The sequence below is a fragment of the Podarcis melisellensis genome, assembly GCF_964234715.1.
Source record: "Podarcis melisellensis genome assembly, chromosome: Z".
Classification (NCBI taxonomy): domain Eukaryota; kingdom Metazoa; phylum Chordata; class Lepidosauria; order Squamata; family Lacertidae; genus Podarcis; species Podarcis melisellensis.
In genome coordinates, this window is record NC_138547.1 from 25,024,057 (window position 1) to 25,043,579 (window position 19,523).

General features: G+C 42.4%; 2 protein-coding genes and 1 long non-coding RNA gene across 9 annotated transcripts in view; 2 read left to right on the forward strand and 1 right to left on the reverse strand.

Moving 5' to 3' along the window:
• Nucleotides 1-5,739, forward strand: part of AMMECR1 (AMMECR nuclear protein 1) — a 128,744-nt gene extending 123,005 nt beyond the window's left edge. The window contains exon 7 of the mRNA XM_081897430.1: nt 1,310-5,739. Within this exon, the coding sequence (XP_081753556.1) occupies nt 1,310-1,424 (115 nt within the window). The 3' untranslated portion in view covers nt 1,425-5,739. The remainder of the gene's footprint in view (nt 1-1,309) is intronic.
• Nucleotides 5,740-7,459: 1,720 nt separating this feature from the next.
• Nucleotides 7,460-19,523, reverse strand: part of TMEM164 (transmembrane protein 164) — a 57,835-nt gene continuing 45,771 nt past the window's right edge. For all 7 annotated transcript variants that reach the window (XM_081897485.1, XM_081897487.1, XM_081897484.1 and 4 more), the window contains exons 6-7: nt 13,306-13,406; nt 7,460-12,995 (exon numbers count right to left, since the gene is read on the reverse strand). In XM_081897485.1, the coding sequence (XP_081753611.1) occupies nt 12,789-12,995; nt 13,306-13,406 (308 nt within the window). In that variant the 3' untranslated portion in view covers nt 7,460-12,788. The remainder of the gene's footprint in view (nt 12,996-13,305; nt 13,407-19,523) is intronic.
• Nucleotides 13,022-14,796, forward strand: LOC309362090. Its single transcript, XR_014164791.1, has 2 exons — nt 13,022-13,215; nt 13,938-14,796. It is a non-coding gene; the product is annotated as an uncharacterized lncRNA (long non-coding RNA).

Genomic DNA, 19,523 nt, shown 5'->3' on the forward strand with positions numbered 1-19,523 from the left:
ATGGGAGCTCACCCCGTTGCAGGGATTCGAACCGCCGTCCTTCTGATCGGCAAGTCCTAGGCTCTGTGGTTTAACCCACAGCGCCACCCACGTCCCTTTTTTAAATCATAGCAGTACATAAAACAGGTCCTGTGTGTGTGCTTTTTGTTGATGCTTTTGCTGCCCTTCACTGTCTCTGATGCACATTCAAGGCATTGGGCTAAACACCAAACCTTAAGGTATGGGTAGCCAGCATTGTATCATCCAGATATTGCTGGACTACAACTCCCATCATCTTGACCAATGGTAATGCTGACCAGGGATGATTGAATTTGACAAGGAAAAGCTACACAAAGAATGCTAGCCCAAGAGCTGCTTGGTGAATTGGCATGTCGGTTTGTGCTTGATTTAGAAGCTTGGACTCTGGTGAGTTCTTTCCTGTGCCAAATCTGACTGGCTGAAAGCAGGTCTCTTCTAACTAATTGCCTTCTCCTTAGTCAGTGGGCCATGGGGATGACTTCAGATAAATAACAGAAAAATAGCTTCAGATAAATAACATACAGGAAGCCAGGTTTTTTGTTTTGTTTTGTTTTGTTTTTAAAGTAAAAAACATGGTGGGGTTTGTTTGTTTTTTAGTCTAGATCATAAGAGAGAGGGGAAGTCATTCCACAAGCTGGTTCTAGATAGCAGGTGTTTATAGAAGCTCATTCTCCAGCCCTAATGACTAGTTGTAGGAATCAACATTGGTATACTCTTCCAATTAATTAATAATGGCCTTGTCCCTTACAAGGCTTACCCTATTTAGGTTATTCCTCATAAAATTCATGCTACTAGGTCAGGGTTTAGCAAACTTTTTCAGCAGGGGGCCAGTTGACTGTCCCTCAGACCTTGTGGGGGGCCGGACTATATTTTGAAGGGGAAAAAATGAATGAATTCCTATGCCCCACAAATAACCCAGAGATGCATTTGAAATAAAAGGACACATTCTACTCATGTAAAAACACACTGATTCCTGGACTGTCCGTGGGCCGGATTAAAAGGCGATTGGGCCAGATCCGGCCCCCGGGCCTCAGTTTGCCTACCCATGTCCTAGGTCATTGGTGGATAATGGATCATAAAGGGGCGGGGAACCTGTGTGTGGACATATGTGTCTCTGGCCTCTATATGCAGACTGCAATGTGTGTGCATTGTGTTACTCACTGCATATTTTGCAGTCAGAAGTCTGTTTCTTGATGTGTTGCTTTGGGAAATCCTGAACGTTTCCTCCTTTTCTTTAAACCCTTCTGTCTCTGTTTTTCTCCCTCTCTGCCCCAATCCCCGGCCCCTGTAGGTACCGCAGTGAGAAGATGACTATGAGCTACACAGAATACCTTGCTCACCGTCAGCATCATCACTTCCAGAATGGCATTGGGCACCCCCTCCCACCATACAACCATTATTCCTGACACTGAGCCGCATGACCAGTCCCTGGACTTCTCTGCAGACCTCTTCCCAGGAGACCCCGCCCCCTCTTGGTCTAGCTATCTCTATTACTGTACAATTTTATGATGATAGTTTCCGTTGCCATGATGGCGCTTCTCCACAGCAGGTTAAGTTCATCATGGCAACGGATGGAAACGCTGCATCATTACAAAGAGCCCCTTCACTCTCTTTTTACAAAATCCTTACTTTGGCTAGTATATAGACCTTTTGGGATTCTTTTGATATAAAACCTTAAAATTCTAACTTCATTAACATTGAACTATATCAGTCAAGTTTCTCTGTAAGACTGTGGATGGAAGGAAAGAGTAAAATGCTTAAAGGGTTTGGATTAGAGAATACAAGCATGATTAGCTGCTCATAAAAACAAAATATACAAGATTTAGGTCAGAAACTTAGACTATGAAGGAGGCCTGAGTAGAACTAGCTGTACAATCCTCAATGTTCCTATAAACTTGTTTTCATTTCGTGTAAGTAAATATGTGAGCCTCAGATCCTTCTGATAATCCTAGGAGAGGCAGATTTTGAGATGAATTGCTTGATTATGAATAGAAGGCAGCTATGGTTTTTGCGTGGTATACAATGATCATATAGGAAGAATTTTATTGCAAAGCCAGTTCAGGTTGTATTGGCCAATGCATTTGCCATTTTAATTGCTGCACATCTAGGAAGGCGGTGTGCCACCTTTTTACTCATGGGACTCAAGGCCTTCACAGGCCCCATGTATAGCAAGGTGGCTTGTGCATGAGTGACTGTTTGCACCAATGCCATTCTAAGACTTCAAGGATAGAAGCTGCTTTTGTGCTGAAGCCATTGGCATGTAGCAGCTGTCGTATAAGGAAGTCAATGGATTTAGGTATTAGTGCCTTTGACAAGGATGCAAGTTATAAAAATAATAGGGGGGTATAGGGATAAACTGGAGAAAAGATGGCTATATTGAACTCCTTTCTCTATTGAGAGTTGGTGAGGAATGAAATTAGTTCGAGAGCAGAAATCGGTTTTCTTCTCTCTCTTCCCAACATATTCCAGTTGCCTGGAGTTTGTTACAATCAACCAAACGCAATTACTGTTTTAAGTAGTCATGGTGGTGGATATGAAAAATGCGTTTGGATTTAATGAGTCATCTGAATGGTTCTGAGCCGGAGGGATCAGTCCTGTGGCAATGACTGTCTTTCTGTCCTACGTGAAAGGGGCTGAAAGAGTTATTGTCTTGATCAGACTCTAGCAATGAGGAAGAGAGACGGGGGAAAGGCGTTCATGAAGTTGGAAGCTGTTAGTAGTTTGGGACTCACCTTATTTAATGTACTGACAGAACTCTCGTGGACAGAGATGAAGTGTATATTCAAGGGGATAGGCTCTTTGCTAAACAGCCCTGTGATCTTAAGATGAAGAGCGAGATATAAATTTAATAAATAACAATAATAAATTTTGGAGGAACCAAATACATTTTCACAGAAATCCCAGCATATTTCATTCACTGGATGTGGAGTTCATATGCATACCTGTAGGAGGATAGATGAGTGTGGGCAAAACCAAACACTATTAAATGTCAAGCAGCTGGTTAAGAATCCTCAAATGTACTCTTAATTCTCATACGTACAGAGAGGCAAGCAGAGGGTGGCTCTCACATTAACAGGGAAGCTAGCAGAGAAAGTTCTCACAGGGAATGCTGTCATTTCCTTCATCCACAGCATTTGATGTCCAAATATTAACTTTCTGTTTTAATGCCTTAATTTTAAGTGAGCAGAAGGCCTGAAAACACAAGTAGCCAACAGATGTCTGGCAGACATTGCAGGTCAGGAAAAGAACTGGCCATTGCTTCTGTTGAAGTTATGTGGGGACCCTTTCCATTTGGGTGTTGGAAAGCAGATTCACCTTGAAACAACAGGTATCAACAAGTGGCTTTCTGAATGCAACTTTTTCATTCTTGCCCTTTAAAGGGAAACTTGAGCACAAGCTGAAAAAAAATATTATCTGCTGCAAAACATTTGAAAAATCAGCCATGGCCACCCAATCCCATCTTTCCTCTGTTATCTCATTACAGCTCATGCTTCTGGGTGAGCTCATTGTTAGAAGTTTTTTAAAAAGATCTATTATATATATATAAATATATGTGTATTTAAAGGTGCTAATCAACCTTGAGCAGGTCACGTGACTGGTCATGCGGACTCGGAAATCATATCAGATTTTTTTAGAAAAAAAATCCTCAATATATGCAGATGTTATACAGAATTTCTTACCAGTGTAATAATGAAATACTGATTTAAATAAAATATCCTGCAGGGTTTGAAGGACGAGGTCAGCAATACTTCCCACCATGGCTTGGGGGAGGAAAAAGGATCATTTTGTCTCCTTTTTTGTACACAGTGTAATGCACAATGCATATTTGTCTATGTTTCAGTAGCTGTTGCTTGGGAAATTAAAACTAGTTCAAAGGGTTATACAAACTGGAAAGGTGTGCTTTAAAAAAAACATGAAAAACCTCCAGACCCTTCTGAGCCTATCTTGCATATGTTCATTTAGGAAGAGTTCTTGCTTGGCATGTTGTGAGACAGAAGCTTCAGCAAATGTTCTGTTTTTACATATAGATGAATCTGTTTCTTGCTGACATTTTTTTCCTGGCACTTACCTCTTGAGCATGGAAGTGCCAACGACACAAAGGATTATGTTACTTATGTAATTGTAGGTTTATTCGTACAAAACATGATGTACTTCACAGGAACATAGTAGCTCTGTTTGCTGAAAACAAATCAAGGAAAAAAACAAGGCTTGAAATATGCCTCGTGGTTTGTTCCTAAATATGCAAATTGAAATTGGAGCATTTTGTGTTGATTTTGAAAATCCCAGACAGATTTCTCACCTTCCTGTCAATATTGATCACTGAGCTTTGGGCAAGCGTTGATCAGTTACTTTTGCCTTATTTCATTCCAAAAGGCGCTTTTGTTCTAGCTTTAAAAGTTTGCTTCCTGCACCCGTGTGGTATGAGGCAGTTCCAGAACAAGTCTCTCCGGTTATGCTGAAGGAGAGTTGCGTCCCTGAGCTGCACACACACAACATACACCGTTCCAGTAGCTGGAAGAGTCTTGTGCAGTGATGTGTCTTGCCTCGTTGCCACTTTCCCGCTGGGGCCGCAGCAGGCTCCGGTGGGATGGGAGGTGCTTTGCACCAACCGCAACACAATTGTCAGCTGGAAGCACCGGGCCACACCACACACCCTGATGCGTATGTATCTCAACCTTTTCACTTGTCTTCAACTGTGCAGGTTCTTGAAACTGTTGCCTGGAGTAGATTACATCTCTTGTGTGTTGGATCGAACCAAAGAATCCTCCAGCCAAGCCTAAATGCTGCTCCTAAAAAAATAAAATAAAAAAGCCTGCCTTCCAGTCCTTCCAAAATCCCTGCAGGATGAAATGGGTTAACTTTTTTTTTATTTTTGTACAGTTTCTTAACTGATTTTTTGCTAGTGATGTTAATTGAATTAAGTTTCGAGGAGCCTAAGCGACTCCTCCAATGAAATAAAACTGGTGACTTTTTTGTGTTTTAAATAAAATAATATAGAAACCCGAAGTGTGCCTCTCAGATTTTAAGGGTTTCTGGTTACATTTATTAAGACCAGCAATGATTATTCTTTATATACAAAGATATGTTTTTTTTCCTTGTTTTTTTTATTACTGTTTCAGAAGAAGACTAAAAAAAATGAATAAAAAAAAAATACCTTCCTTTTGCTCTGGATCCAGTAACTGCTGGTACACAAATGCACTGAGAACAAAAGAACTTTTGTAACAACTTATGACTGTTTTGTATATCAAAGTTGATTCTTTTCAAAAGATTGGATCTAGTTTCTAAGTTATTTTCGTGTTTTATATGTTACAAGAATTAATGGTTCACCAGCATAATGAGTTCTTTAATGCAACAAGGTGACACAAATGGGCAAAAAAAGAAAAGCTGCCTGGAGTAGCTTAAAGGCCCCTATTTTTTTCCTTCCTTAGTAACTTGACTATTGATTACAATATTATCACAGATTACCACAAACCTCCTACCATTTAAACTAGATCCTTCCATGTTTATTTGCTATTAGTGTGAAGATACTGTTGAATAAAATGGGCATTTTTATAAGTATGGCTTAAAGGTAAAAATGAGGAAAAAGGAAAAAAAAAATCTAGAAGGTAATTTGTGGGTCTGTGAGATAATGGCTGTGGAAAGATATTGTAGTAGTTTTAACACTATTGTTATTACCTTTTAAATCATTTACCCAATAAAAATAAGCAGAAAAAGAAATAATCACTGCTTGTATTTATGCTTTTCCTTCAAAGTGTTTTGGCCTGGTATATTTCAACCAGATACGTTCAGCTGCCACCATTCTGCAAGAAAATGGGAGATAGGGAGGCTTCAAGTTAACCTTGAAAATGCATTTTAGCTTTTCAATATGTAAGCAGAGAGCTTTTCTTTGAAGTACAGTAGGTACCCATGAGGGGGAAACCATACTGGGCATTCTCTGGTGAGCATCATGTAAGATTTAAAGATGTTTCTATCTATTAGCAGCTTGTTAGCCAATTCACTGTACAGTGGTACCTTGGTTTACGAACTTAATCCATTCCTGAAGTCCGTTCTTAAACTGAAACCGTTCTTAAACCGCAGCGCGCTTTCCCTAACGAGGCCTCCCGCCGCCGGTGCCCTTCCACCATTTGGATTCCATTCTTAGACCAAGGTAAAGTTTGCAAACTAAGACACTACTTCCGGCTTTGCGGAGTTCTCAAACCAAGTAGTTTGTAAACAGGACTGTTCGTAAACCGAGATACCACTGTACTTGGTGTTCCTCTGTTGCATGTAAATTCAACCTCCTGAAGTGTTTCAGTGGACTTTTTCAACTTTTCGAAGTCCACTTGGAGAAACAGAATTCCACAGCCCCTTCAAGTGTGATGTACGAGTTGCAGTTTGTGGCTGAATACCACTGTCCTTGCCGCTCCTTTAACATTTTTTTTCCAGCCTCCAATCAGCTGGCTTCAGTTGGAGCTACTGCTAGGCCCCTTCCATTATGTAAATGACCCATGTTTGTGTAAATCGTAAGGAAAGATCTCCCATGCTTTGTAATAAAAGCTACTTTGGGGGCATGCTTTCCACAAGCTCAGAATCTGAGCTGTGCTTTTCTTCCAGCTGCTTTTAAAAAAAACTTTAAAGGGCTGACTTTCCCTTCTCCCCTCCAGTTGGGTGTGTGATTGTGGAGTAGCAGAATTCCATGCCTATTAAGTATCTAGACCTCCTGGTCTTAAATTACTATTGATGCAGTAGTAATATGGTGACTTAAAACAGGGGGACTTTCAACGCTCCAAGTCAAATTACAGTTTACAAGTTCGCTTTCGCAATCTTAAGAGTCTTGTGGCACCAAATGTATTAAGAGCACAAGCTTTTTTGTGAACCACAGTTCACTGGGTCAGCAATGTAATCCATGAAATCTTATTGCCATCATATGCATTTTGATCTTTGAGATGCAATAGGACTCTTTGTTCTTTTTGCTCCAGCTGCCTAACATAATTACCCCCCCCCCCTTTGGCAATTCCACAATCCAGTTATTTTTAAAGGAAAAACTATTATGCCAGCTGTAGGCTGATATTGTGATATGTAGATCAATGGATTAAACTAGCTGATAGGCTCCAAAATTATTATATTTGGCTACACAACCACCAGCCTTATCCTTAATTATTATCTATATGCTTTCCTAGAAATGTGCATAGCTCTCAGGTACCTACTAGCTGGTGCTCTTGCCGTCAGTAGCAACTATGAACTTCCTGCATCTCCATAGGACTTTTAGAGCAAAGGATGGCTTTGTGTTTTTGCTCCAGGGTGGTCCACCCTCCCACAAATGTCCCACATTTTAGCCACCATCCCACAAATGTCCAAAAGTGGAAGTTACCTTTAACATAACTTGTTTTAATTCCTTTTCACCACAACTGTGCTAATTGGATGTAGGAATATTTATTCCATTTAAATAAATGCAACCAACTTCCCCAGGAACAATATTTTATTAAGAGATAAAGAAAGTCATTTCAGACACAAATACAAATTCCCATAAATTCAAGTACGCGATATCTACTTTGTGTGTGTGTTTGGAAAATGTTACCTAATGGGTTTTTATTACATTTTTTTTAAAGGAAGGAGTAGTTTATAAAATTGAGCCTACTGTAAGACACCTAGGATTCAGTGGAAGAGAGGAGGGCTTCAGGGTGGGTTATAGGTCAGGGGAGACACACACACATCCCACTGCCAGTTTTGATGATGGAATAAGCCTCTGCCCAACCGGTACCACTGAAAAGAAATTCAAAGTAACCAAAGTAATACAGTTTGGCCAAGAAAGGGAGAAAATGAGATGGTTGTTTTTTTAAAATTAACTGGCTGGAGATGTCTGCTACTGCAGGAGAATGGCAGCTTCAGATTAGATGCCATTAAAAACTCATTTTCCCCATATTTATAAAGAGGCAAAAAAGGAATAGGAATTCCCCTGATCTGGATGGTGGCCCAAACAGCAAGGATAGGTTAGCTATCCTAAAGATACCTAATAAATCATTTATGGATCACAGTTCCTGCTTAAAAAAATAAATAATCATAGCTGCTGCAGAAATGTATCATATGTAGGTTAATCTTCACCTCCATCACACAACACAACCACAAATGTACAAGAAATCAGGGTATTTTGCCCTATAAAGACTACTGGCGTACAACTCAAGTTCATAATACATAGCAAAATAGTTCATTCTAAAAGAGGAGTAATGAATACGGCCTTTACAAAACACTGAATTAGCAATACAGAAAAATATCAAAATTCTGATATAGGCCACAGAAGAAGATAGTCACAGCTACACTGAGGTACTCTAAAAATTGTCTTCCTCAACCAGGTGCCCTGCAGATGGGAGTTGTTCGAACCATCTGGTGGACACCAGGTTGGGTAAGGCTGATCTCTAATGTTAAAGTGCACATCACAGCCACCCTTCCCAGGCCTTCCATCTCTGGCTTTCCAAAAGGACAGCTTCTGCTGAACAGAAGGCTACCCTGCAGCCCTAGGGAGTTCTACAGCCAGAAAGATTATACAAGAAGCTCCAAACACGAAAGCATTGCAACCCAAGTCCATGCTGATCCCGCCATATAATCTAAGTGGAGGAGTAAAAATCCACAATGCACGGCAACACAGGCATTCTAAGGTGCAGTGCTTTTTTCTAGGGGTCCTCAAGGGTACTCTACTGGCACCTCCCCCCAAAAAAATGTTAAAAGTGTGGCACTTACTGTTAACAACTTCATAGTGCCAGCACCTTTATTTTTTTAAAAAAAAGCACTGCTAAGGTGCAATAGACATTGGCACCCTACTTATTCAAGCACCATATCCTAACAAAAGCTACACTTTGCCTTGCAACACTATGCCTTGAAAACTAGCTAAAGAAGCAATGAAGACAGTCCTTTAGTTAGGGGTGGGGGAGTTATGAGGCCTGTAATGAAACTTACAAATTCCAGCCTCTGGCTCCTTAAGACAATTTACACATCCACCTTCAATGAACAGGACAGCATATAAAGGCAAAGTAGGTAGGGGGCCCAACTCACCTGGAAGTCAAGCACTGGACAAACACATCTGTCCATGTGGAAATTCTCCCCAGCTGTGACCTGTTACAAATTGTCCTGTCAGAAATGAAAAGCCCCTCTTGGCAAAGGGTGCAATTCTTAAGTAGGTCAGGCTTTACCTATGGTAGTGGTGAAGAGCAGGGATGCAGAAGCTATGGCCCTCCAGGTGTTATTGGGCTCCCACTTCCATCAATCCCAACCAGCATGGGCATGAGCAGGCACTATGGGAGTTGTAGTCCAGCAACATCTGGAGGGCCACAGTTTCCTCACCCCTGCTGTAGAATCTTCCCCAATGGTACAGAGATAAGTGCACAACTCTGGACTAGTCATTAGAAATTTCAGGCTTCTATCTTAGAACCAATCAGGTTTTGGAAGTTCTTAACAGGTAAGGGGATTGTCCTGTCACTTAACCAAAACACCCACCCAAAAAAAGTTTATAAGAAGGGTCTTTTTGGCTTCAGGAGGTAAAACTCAGGAAAACCCAAGTTGTAGAAAACTCAGAAAGCAAGTTCTATTAGGTGAAAGTCCCTTTACTGAATGAGGTGACCAACTTCTGCAACTACAAAGAGCAGACTTGGCAGCTCTTTGTCTGGAATGAAGCCAAACACACTTTTGTCTATACTGACCAGCAGTCCTTTTATTTCAAGAATGCAGCCCAACTCACCCACATTCACAACTACAGACTGGAATATGCCACAGTGCCACACACCAGAGCCCTGAAGAGCATACTTGCATGAAGTGCCCCACACACTGATGCAGGCAGCCTCCCATTCATCAGTCACAAAAGTATGTGGCATAAGTAACAGGCAGGTGATTATCCAGACCAGTAATGCTGTCACTGAAACTAGTAATGTGTGTGTGTGTGTGTGTGTGTGTGTGTTTTTTTTTAACCTAGTCAAACTGATCATTAATGCAGTTTTGCTTACCTCAGAAGAGGAGGCGTGTCAGCCTTAGTGACAAGTTTGAAGTTGCTCAGCTATCTCCTCTGAAAGCAAAACTAGGTGGAACACTTGAAAGAGGGCAATGGGAGAAAACATGGCACTTTTTAAGAGTGGCAAGTAACTTCCAGGGAGAATCTGAAGCATGGACTAAGGTGATCAAGAAGCACCAACATGTTTGTTGAAAGGGGCTGGGAAAAGGTAAGGCAGAAGGATTAGGCCCCTTGTGGATGAGCAACATGGCACAGGGTTGAAAGCTTTGGCCACTCTCAGTCAATTCAGAAGTTTCACTCAAAACCTAAAAAACAACAGCTACTATTTCTGCTCCAGGGAGGGACTGATGGAACTGGAAACAAGTACAAAAAGGGTCATCACCAAGGGCTAGGTGGCTTCACTGCGATCAAAGAAAGAAACCTACTTAAAGTAATTCTAACAGATAGAAAGGTCAGGCACAATTGCTTACAATTTTCAAGGTTTTGTACTCTTAAGATTTTATACTGCTGAATCCTACATTACTGTCTACTTGTCTACGATAAAGGATTACAGCTATGCTAGGAATTTCACTGTCTTATGCCTTTGTTTAAATATGCCACTTTGGGAGAGTAAACAACCTAGACATTAATATTCACCACAGCAACTGCAAAGAGCAACCCTGGACAGGATTACTGAATATTATGCAAGACTCCCTCCTTCAATGCTCTGCCAGAAGCAGAAAATAGGCATATGAAAAGCAGGGCTGTGAAACAGGAACTCATCAATGAGCATTTCTGATAAAACTCATGGTAATAAAGAGTATTCACAGTATAACATGTACAAAATTCCTCACACACTACAAAGATTCCCAAAACAAAAAGGTTTACAAAGACAAAAGTCCAGGATACTCTTCTTTGTATGCCAAATTGCAGTTAAATATTCAAGTTTTGGTCAACTGAAGTAAAATACTCAGTCGTGTCTTTTGCAGTTCCACAGCTCTACGAATCTCCATCCCACCATCTTCCCTTGGTTGAATGAAATGAGCTGCAGTGTTGACCGTTAAGGCAACTTCTCTCTCCTTGAGGTATCAGTGACTGCAGAACGCATCCTGTTGGAGAAATATACCTGGAGGAAATATGGCAGTTGTCGTATCTTGCATTCCACAACTAAGGCAATGCAACCAGAAGAATGGGGAGGTGAGAGAGAAAGAGAATGCTTAAAACATTGTCACTACAGGACACTGTTTGACCATTAAGCAGAATAGTTCTTCAGAAGGTTACAGAGGAGCATTCTTCACCTTTCTCTTCAAATCTGGGCTAACACTGAAAAGGTAACACAAATCCATTCTACTTGTCACCAGCAATCACCTGCTTCCTAAAAAAATTCTGCACCTCTGCTCAGGCAAACCAACTAGTTCTTCATGGGTGTGGTTAAGTGAGGCTAAACATAAACGCCATCAGGTGTGTTTAAGTAAACACCATCATTAATTTTAAATACTGTATGATTCAGTTTGCAGAAGGGTAAAATTCTAACCAACCCAAACAGACAGTGTCTCTTTGTAGAACAATTATTCCTACACAGGCACTGCTTGCATCAAGAGCATAATTCATTCCCTAAATTTATTACATACTTCCCCCTTCTTCGTGTTTTTTCACTTATTGGTATAGAAAACCAACCTATGAGCTGGAACCAAATACAATATGGTTGGATTTGAGCACACTGGGACAGAAATCCACTGTAGCTTGGAAAGTCTTTATTTCTTGTTTCTTTTATTGGGCTGTTAATTGTTCCCCATGGTTTCAACCAGCGTAAACAGAACAGAACCTTGCTAATTTGTATTGAAGATCAGGGGATGCCAAACACGGTGATCAATTAATGATAAGTGAATCAAGTGAAATTGGCAGAAATAGGATACTACAAGATGCTCAGTGTCCACAGAACAAGATAAACTGCATTTTACTGGTAAATTTAAGAAACACCATTAGGACTGGTAGATATCTGGTTTTCAACTTTCCAATCTATGTCTGAAACATGGAGGTTTGGGGAGAGTGAAGATCAGTCGAAGGAGCAGCCACGAGGGAGATCAGGTGAAGGAGCAGTGTGCTATGCGCACTGTAGAGACCTCCTATCGGAGGCAGGCAAGCCCTCACGTTTGGTGTGCAAATTCCTTCCACTCCTCCCTAGACAAAGGGAGAAGGAAGAAGCAGCCCACCCACGATTTCTGCAGTGTAGAGACACTGCAGTTACAGTTACAGGGAGGTGCGAAGGCTGGGAGTGGAGTGTTCAGCCATTGGAGGGGAAAGGGAAGGCAGGCACCCAGCTGCCAGAGGGCTCTCAATTATACTGCCCTCTGGAGTTGTGAAGTCTGTGCTTTGCAATACATTGCCAGCTCAATTATTCTGAAATAGTTCTCACAATGTGGTCTGCAAACTATGTATCAATACATTGCCCAGCCCTAATCAACACCCTGTGTGATTATCTACTAAGAACTAGTGGATGCAGCGAGGACACCATATATCAAGATTTGGGAGACCCTGGAACACTTCAATCCAAAGTAGCAATATTCTGTTTTCTAAAGGATAGAAACTGCTGGGAATGAATGTCACCCTCTCAGTGGATAAGGCCACAAGTTTTGCCATTGGCTATGGGCAGTGAAAAATCAGTAGTCAGTTGGGAATGGGAGGGAACACCTTATTTTGTAACAAAAGGAACCATTAATCCACGGTGCTTTTTCCTCTTCCCCTTTTTCTGCAGCACAACCACCAGTCCTTTTATGCTTCCTATAAAAAAAACACTTCCTTCCAAGAAGAAGCTTCAGTAGATTTTCTTAGCTGGGAGTCGAAGCAAATCCACACAGAACCTAAAGACAGGCACAGCACTGTAGTAGATGCCAATTATGAGTTTCCCATGAATCAAAGTCATGATCGTCTGGTGGCCGGAGGCCCAGAGTCTATACCAAGGGCCATAGAAAGGATCCGAGATGGCAGGGCACAGCATATTGTTCAAATTCACTTGTGTGGCCTAGGAGAAGGGGGAGAAAAGGATGGTTCAACAACCTTCACAACAACCAATTTGTTTACCCAACTCCCTTAGCAACCCAGAAGGAGCAAGCCGGTCACTCCCTGAACCTGAACCTCCCATGGCGCTGTTAACAGGCTGAGCAACAGCAGTTGGCCAGATACAGCTTCTGCAAAGAGAGGTGTGACTCAGAAGCACCTGTGCACAAAGCAACATTGCCTAGGTAAGTCACAGTAGCATTAAGCACATACAGACAGTAATTGCTCTTTCAACTACTGGCAGGCATATACAGCAAACATTAATGTTCACTCACCAGTCCCAGAATCTGTAAAACGCTAAAGTGGTAGATAAACATCAGTCCAGTGGATAATAAAGCCCACCAGAAATTCCAAGATGGCTCAGGAGTGTAGACACCTATTAGAAACAAAGAGATGGAGAGAAAGGAAAAGTCAATGTTTCATTGATTGCTACAGTTCCAAAGTACCTAGTGCCTCTTTAATAAGGCACTAATTTTCACACCAAGATTACAAACTGTGGAGAACCATTTCTGGGTCTGCAACCATTAGGGTCTGCACCTTGCCTCCAAAAGACGGGGGATACCTCAGTTGAAAACCTTAACTTATGAACACAGTCACAATTTTATGCCGTGTATGTTTCCAAAGGCATCTGAACAACACACACATGATTACAGATCCTGGAGCCTTTCAAACCAGACATTCTGAGGATGCAACCAGCAAAAGAAGGTTTCTGCTTTCACTACTGCCTCAGACGTAGGATTCTGAGTTTGGAGAATACAGTAGCATCAAATGTGTAGTTGCTGCCAAAGTATTCTCCAAACCTGCTTCTCCTAACCTTCAGCTTCTAGTCTACTCATGCTATGTACAACAGATTTCTACTATCACCACCTGCAAAAACATGGAGAACTTTTTTTTGTTTACCACACAGTAAACAAGACAATTTGATCCTGCACACTGATGCTCCCACACATGGAAGGGAAGCCACTTGCAAAGGAGCAGAAGCTGCTAAATGGGAGGATCAGATCCTGTGCAGGTGGCAGGATCAGGAAGGAAAAGATGTCTTGCAGTGGCGGAAAGGAGGAGAGGCCTGGTGGGAAAGGCATCTCTCCCCCCCACATACACACTTCATCCTGTGAAGATGCAGCTGGCCAGTAGTTCTTTCCATTTCAGTTTCCTCAGGCTTATCGCTCACGTCTGCGTCTCTTTCTTTCCTGACATCCTGCCTCTGACAGCCCCAGATGGCTCTGGGAATCTCAACCCAACCGGTCACTACCATGTATCTGTATCACTATCTGTGGGTACTTCAACCCACCTCAAACAAGGCACAGATCCCTTCAAAAAGGCCTGATTAGGCTCAAGTGATTTGGGCTGTAGCTGAATCCAGTGCACAGCACAGCCTTGCCAATTAGGCAAAGCTGCCTGAATATTGTAGGAGTCGATGCCATTTACACAACCTTGGCATTCGTCACTGAGCACCTTGACTTCCCAGGAGAGGCGGTTACGTGCGCTTCCAGGGAAGGAAACAGCTTTCAGGCACAAAGCAGCTTATAAGCTTTCTTAGCCAGTGGGTGGCTAAAGGTCAGCACAAGCTTCGGGGGGGGGGGGCGGATTTTGGAAAGCAGAGTGCCAGACTCCGTGGAGAATCCTTAGAAATCCCAGGAGTGAGCACATGCTTCTTCAGCAGAGACAGACAATGAGAGGAAAGCTTTACTGGGGAGGGGGGAGGCTGATCAATGTGGCCTTTGAATGCACTTCTTTCTTCCCCCCACCCCCCCATGTAAATAAATGGTTGCCTATAAAACAAAGGGCAGTGCTTCTCTTGAAGACACTATTACAATAATGGCAAAGCCAATTAACGTAGGAAGAACTTTCAATATATAGGAAGAACTTTCTGACAGCTAAGAGCTGTTTGGCAGTGGAGAAGACCACCTTAGAAGGTGGTGGACTCTCCTTCACAGGATATTGTTAAGCAGAGGTTGGGTGGCCATCTGTCAGAGGTTATTTAGCATTGATTCCTGCATTGCAGGGGATTGGACTAGATGACCATTTGGGTCCCTTCCAACCTTTCAATTCTATGCTTCTATGAATTCTGTACTGAAGGCAGCCTCTCACTGATGGGAGGGGCGTTATTCATGCAGCTAAAACAGACCCCTTCCACTGGGGTTTCTGAAACATACAAGTTATCTTGAAACGCAAACCTCACAGGTCTCAGTGCTAGAAGAGAACAGGGAGACAAAAAAATTATTTCAGCTTTTCTGAAATGTGTCTGCTTTTAGTGCACAAGATGCTGGACAGATACCCATGCCTGAACCACTTTTTGTGTGGAAGCAGGATGATATGAACCTTCGGTCTTATCTACTAGGGCATTTTATTGGTATATACCGTATTTTTCGCTCTATAAGACACACGCTTTCCCCTCCAAAAATGAAGGGGAAATGTGTGTGCATCTTATGGAGCGAATGCAGGCTCCATGGCTTCAGGGATAGCCGCATGAAGCCTCCAGAGAGCAGTGGGAACTCCCGCTGCACTCCGGAGGCTTCACGTTGCTTTCGCTGAAGCCAGGAGAGCAAGACTCTCCTGGCTTCAGGGATAGCCGCCTGAAGCCAGGAGAGCGAGAGGGATCGGTGCGTACCGATCCCTCTTGCTCTCCTGGCTTCGCTTCGCTGGAGAGGCGCTGCGCAGCTTTTCCACTCTGCGCAGCACCCCTTCAGTGAAGCAGGAGGAGAAATGGAAGGGGCTCCGTTTCTCCCGCAGCTGAAGGGGCGCTGCGCAGAGAGGGAGAGAATTTTTTTTTCTTGTTCTCCCCCTCTAAAACTAGGTGCATCCTATGGTCGGGTGCGTCCTATAGAGCGAAAAATACGGTAGTTCAGACCCACAAATAGTATACACCTAGTAGAAACTGCCCCAGAGGCTCCTGACTTACTCCTGGATTTCCAGCACAGATACATCCCTACTTAAAATAAAAATTAAAATCCACAGCATGCTCAAAACAGTTCCGAACAAATGGTGCATGTTTCAGCCAGCTGGAGAAGGAAGCAAAACATTGGAAGGCTTTCAAATGCAACTCACTCCCTTCTAGCCTTTCATCTTCAGTTTATGGTTGCTTATCTCCTTAATGAAATTCTCTCTCTGGATAGGGCTGAAACTTATTGTTTGCGGCTCCATTAGCAAGGTCATGTATGGAAATACTGGTGATAAAAGCAGAGGGTGGGAGAGGAAGACAACTAAAATTAGGTTAGTTTTGCTCTCTCTCTTTTCATTGATTGATTGCACATATAGACCATTTTTCATCAGTCTTCAAAAGCAATTTCCCTGCTTCCTGGCTACTCCTCCTGGCCTCTCATTAAGTTTAATTTCCTCCAACCTAGTCCTTCTCCCCCTTCCTCAAACTGCTTCACCACCACTGCTGTGTTCTTTGAACAACTGAAATACAGAATGAGAAGGAGCCATGTTATGCAAAACAAGCAAAACCACACATTTGGATGCCTGGAATATTCTAAGGGGCAAAATACAAATTTATTTCAAGTTTAGTGCTAAATAAATAAAGCATATCACTGCCATGAATTCCCTGTATATTTCTCCCAACATGGATGCCTCAACACTGTTCAGATGCTTCCAGAGCTTAGGAGACCATTAGGAAGCCAGTTTATTCCTTCACATTTCTAGGTGTGAGCAAAAACAACATGCAACATTGGAAGCTTCATCCCAGACTGACTTTTTAAAATGTCACTTGCATCAGAAAAGAGATAACATGAGATGACCCAACCCAGGCCAACAGGTAAAGCTAAAGATACCACGACCATTAGGTCGAGTCGTGACCGACTCTGGGGTTGTGGCGCTCATCTCGCTTTATTGGCTGAGGGAGCCGGCGTACAGCTTCCGGGTCATGTGGCCAGCATGACTAAGCCGCTTCTGGCGAACCAGAGCAGCACACGGAAAAGCCGTTTACCTTCCCACTGGAGCAGTACCTATTTATCTACTTGCACTTTGACGTGCTTTCAAACTGCTAGATGGGCAGGAGCAGGGACTGAGCAACGGGAGCTCACCCCGTCGTGGGGATTCAAACCACCAACCTTCTGATGGGCAAGTCCTAGGCTCTGTGGTTTAATCCAAAGCGCCACCCGCGTCCCGCCACACCAGTTTAGTAAACAGATTTTGTCCAAGAATACAGCACGCACCTTAGCATTGCTACGAAACTGCAGTTGAGAGGTCTCCCTGCACACCTCTTTCGCTGAAGCAAGATTCACAGAACTATAGTGTAAAAAGGGGCCCCAATGGTCACTGATTCCCACCCCCTGCAGTGCAGGTATCTTAACTAAAGCATCTCAGATAGAAGGCCATACAACCTCTGCTTTAAAAACTCCTATGAAGGAGAGCCAACCACCTTCCAAAGTTGTCCATTTAACAGTCGAATAGCTTTTCTAATCTGAAAGGTATTCCTGATGTTTAGTCAGAATCTTCTTTCTTGTAATCTGAATCCATTGCTTCAAGTCCTACCTTCCGGAGCAGGCGAACACAAGTCTGCTCCATCTTCCATGTGGCAGCCCTTCAGATATTTGAAGATGGCTATCATATCTCCTCTCAGTCTCCTCTTATCCAGGCTAAACATACCCAGCTCTTTCCACCATTCCTCATAAACCAGGCATAGGCAAACTCGACCCTTCGAATGTTTTGGGACTACAATTCCCATCATCCCTGACCACTGGTCCTGTTAAGCTAGGGATGATGGGAGTTGTAGTCCCAAAACATCTGAAAGGCCAGGTTTGCCTATGCCTATCATAGGCCTTGGTTTCCATAACCCTGATCAATTTGGCTGCTCTTATCTGCACACATTCCAGCTTCTCAATATCCCATTTAAATTGTGGTGTCCAGAACTAGACAGGCAGAATAGTGAGTTCTGTTTTGACTGTAATGATTTATTTGTTTTTAACAGTACGTCATATTGTGGTAACCCACCCTGACAACAATTACTGGAAATATTAACTGTTTTTGTACATGTATTTCTTCTTTAAGAAAAAAAATTGTATTGTTTTATGGAACTGCTTTTAATTATTTTTACACTTTCCCTGTTTTAATATTGTATATTTTATTGTTGCAGCCCACTGTGAGATTTTTATGGTAAAAGAGCACATAAGGAAACAAACAAACAAACCTAAGTATTTTACAATGTAGGTTAAAAAGGTAAAGGGACCCCTGACAGTTAAGTCCAGTCGCAAACGACTCTGGGGTTGCAGCGCTCATCTTGCTTTACAGGCCGAGGGAACCAGCGTCTGTCCGCTTCCGCAGACAGTTTTTCTGGATCATGTGGCCAGCATGACTAAGCCACTTCTGGCAAAACCAGAGCAGCGCACAGAAACACCATTTACCTTCCTGCTGGAGCGGTACCTATTTATCTGCTTGCACTGAGTACTTTCAAACTGCTAGGTAGGCAGGAATCCCCACCAATCTTTCGATAGGCAAGTTCAAGCGGCAGAGTGGTTTAAACCACAGTGCCACCCGCGTCCTACAATGTACCGGTAGGTTAACACATCTTAAATAAAAGATGAAAGCTAAAAATACCAACAACCCCCATACACATTCTACAAAACACAATTAACTAAACACAGCTTCTTCCTCGGTGTCAGAATAAACATTATACATAAAAATCAGTCACAAAAATACAAAGCGAGATTCTGCATCATAAAACACAGGAAATAGCTAAATAAAGTATTATCTAGACATCAGGAAATAAAAGAGTAAGAATTCCGTATTTATACACAGACTGGTGGATAACAAGACAAAAGAAAAATCACGTTAGAAGTAAATATATGTATAAAATATAAAAATGCATTTAGAAAATAAATAAATAAACAAGCAAGAAAATATAATAAACAAGCAAGAAAATAAATAAACAAGCAAGAAAATAAATAAACAAACAAGCAAGCAAGCGAGGGGGTGAAGTGTCTAATACACGATTCAGGCAGTTTGCCTTAGTTTTTCACACAGGCTAATTCCAAAGGGTTAAAACAGGGGTAGGCAACCTAAGGCCCGGGGGCCGGATGTGGCCAATCACCTTCTCAATCCAGCCCGTGGACGGTCCGGGAATCAGTGTGTTTTTACATGAGCAGAATGTGTGCTTTTATTTAAAATGCATCTCTGGGGCATAGGAATTCGTTTATATATTTTTTCAAAATATAGTCCAGCCCACCACATGGTCTGAGGGACAGTGGACTGGCCCACGGCTGAAAAAGGCTGCGGACCCCTGGGTTAAAAGCTTCTAACACACATCTTAATACACACTGTTATTGATGACTTTCTAACACTTGGGGGTCTGATAACACTCAATCCTTAATTGAATTCTAGCACCTACAACAAGCCTTTACAGTGGTACCTCTGGTTACATATGCTTCAGGTTACACACGCTTCAGGTTACAGACTCCACTAACCCAGAAATATTACCTCGGGTTAAGAACTTTGCTTCAGGATAAGAACAGAAATCGTGCTCTGGCGGCGTGGCGGCAGCAGGAGGCCCCAT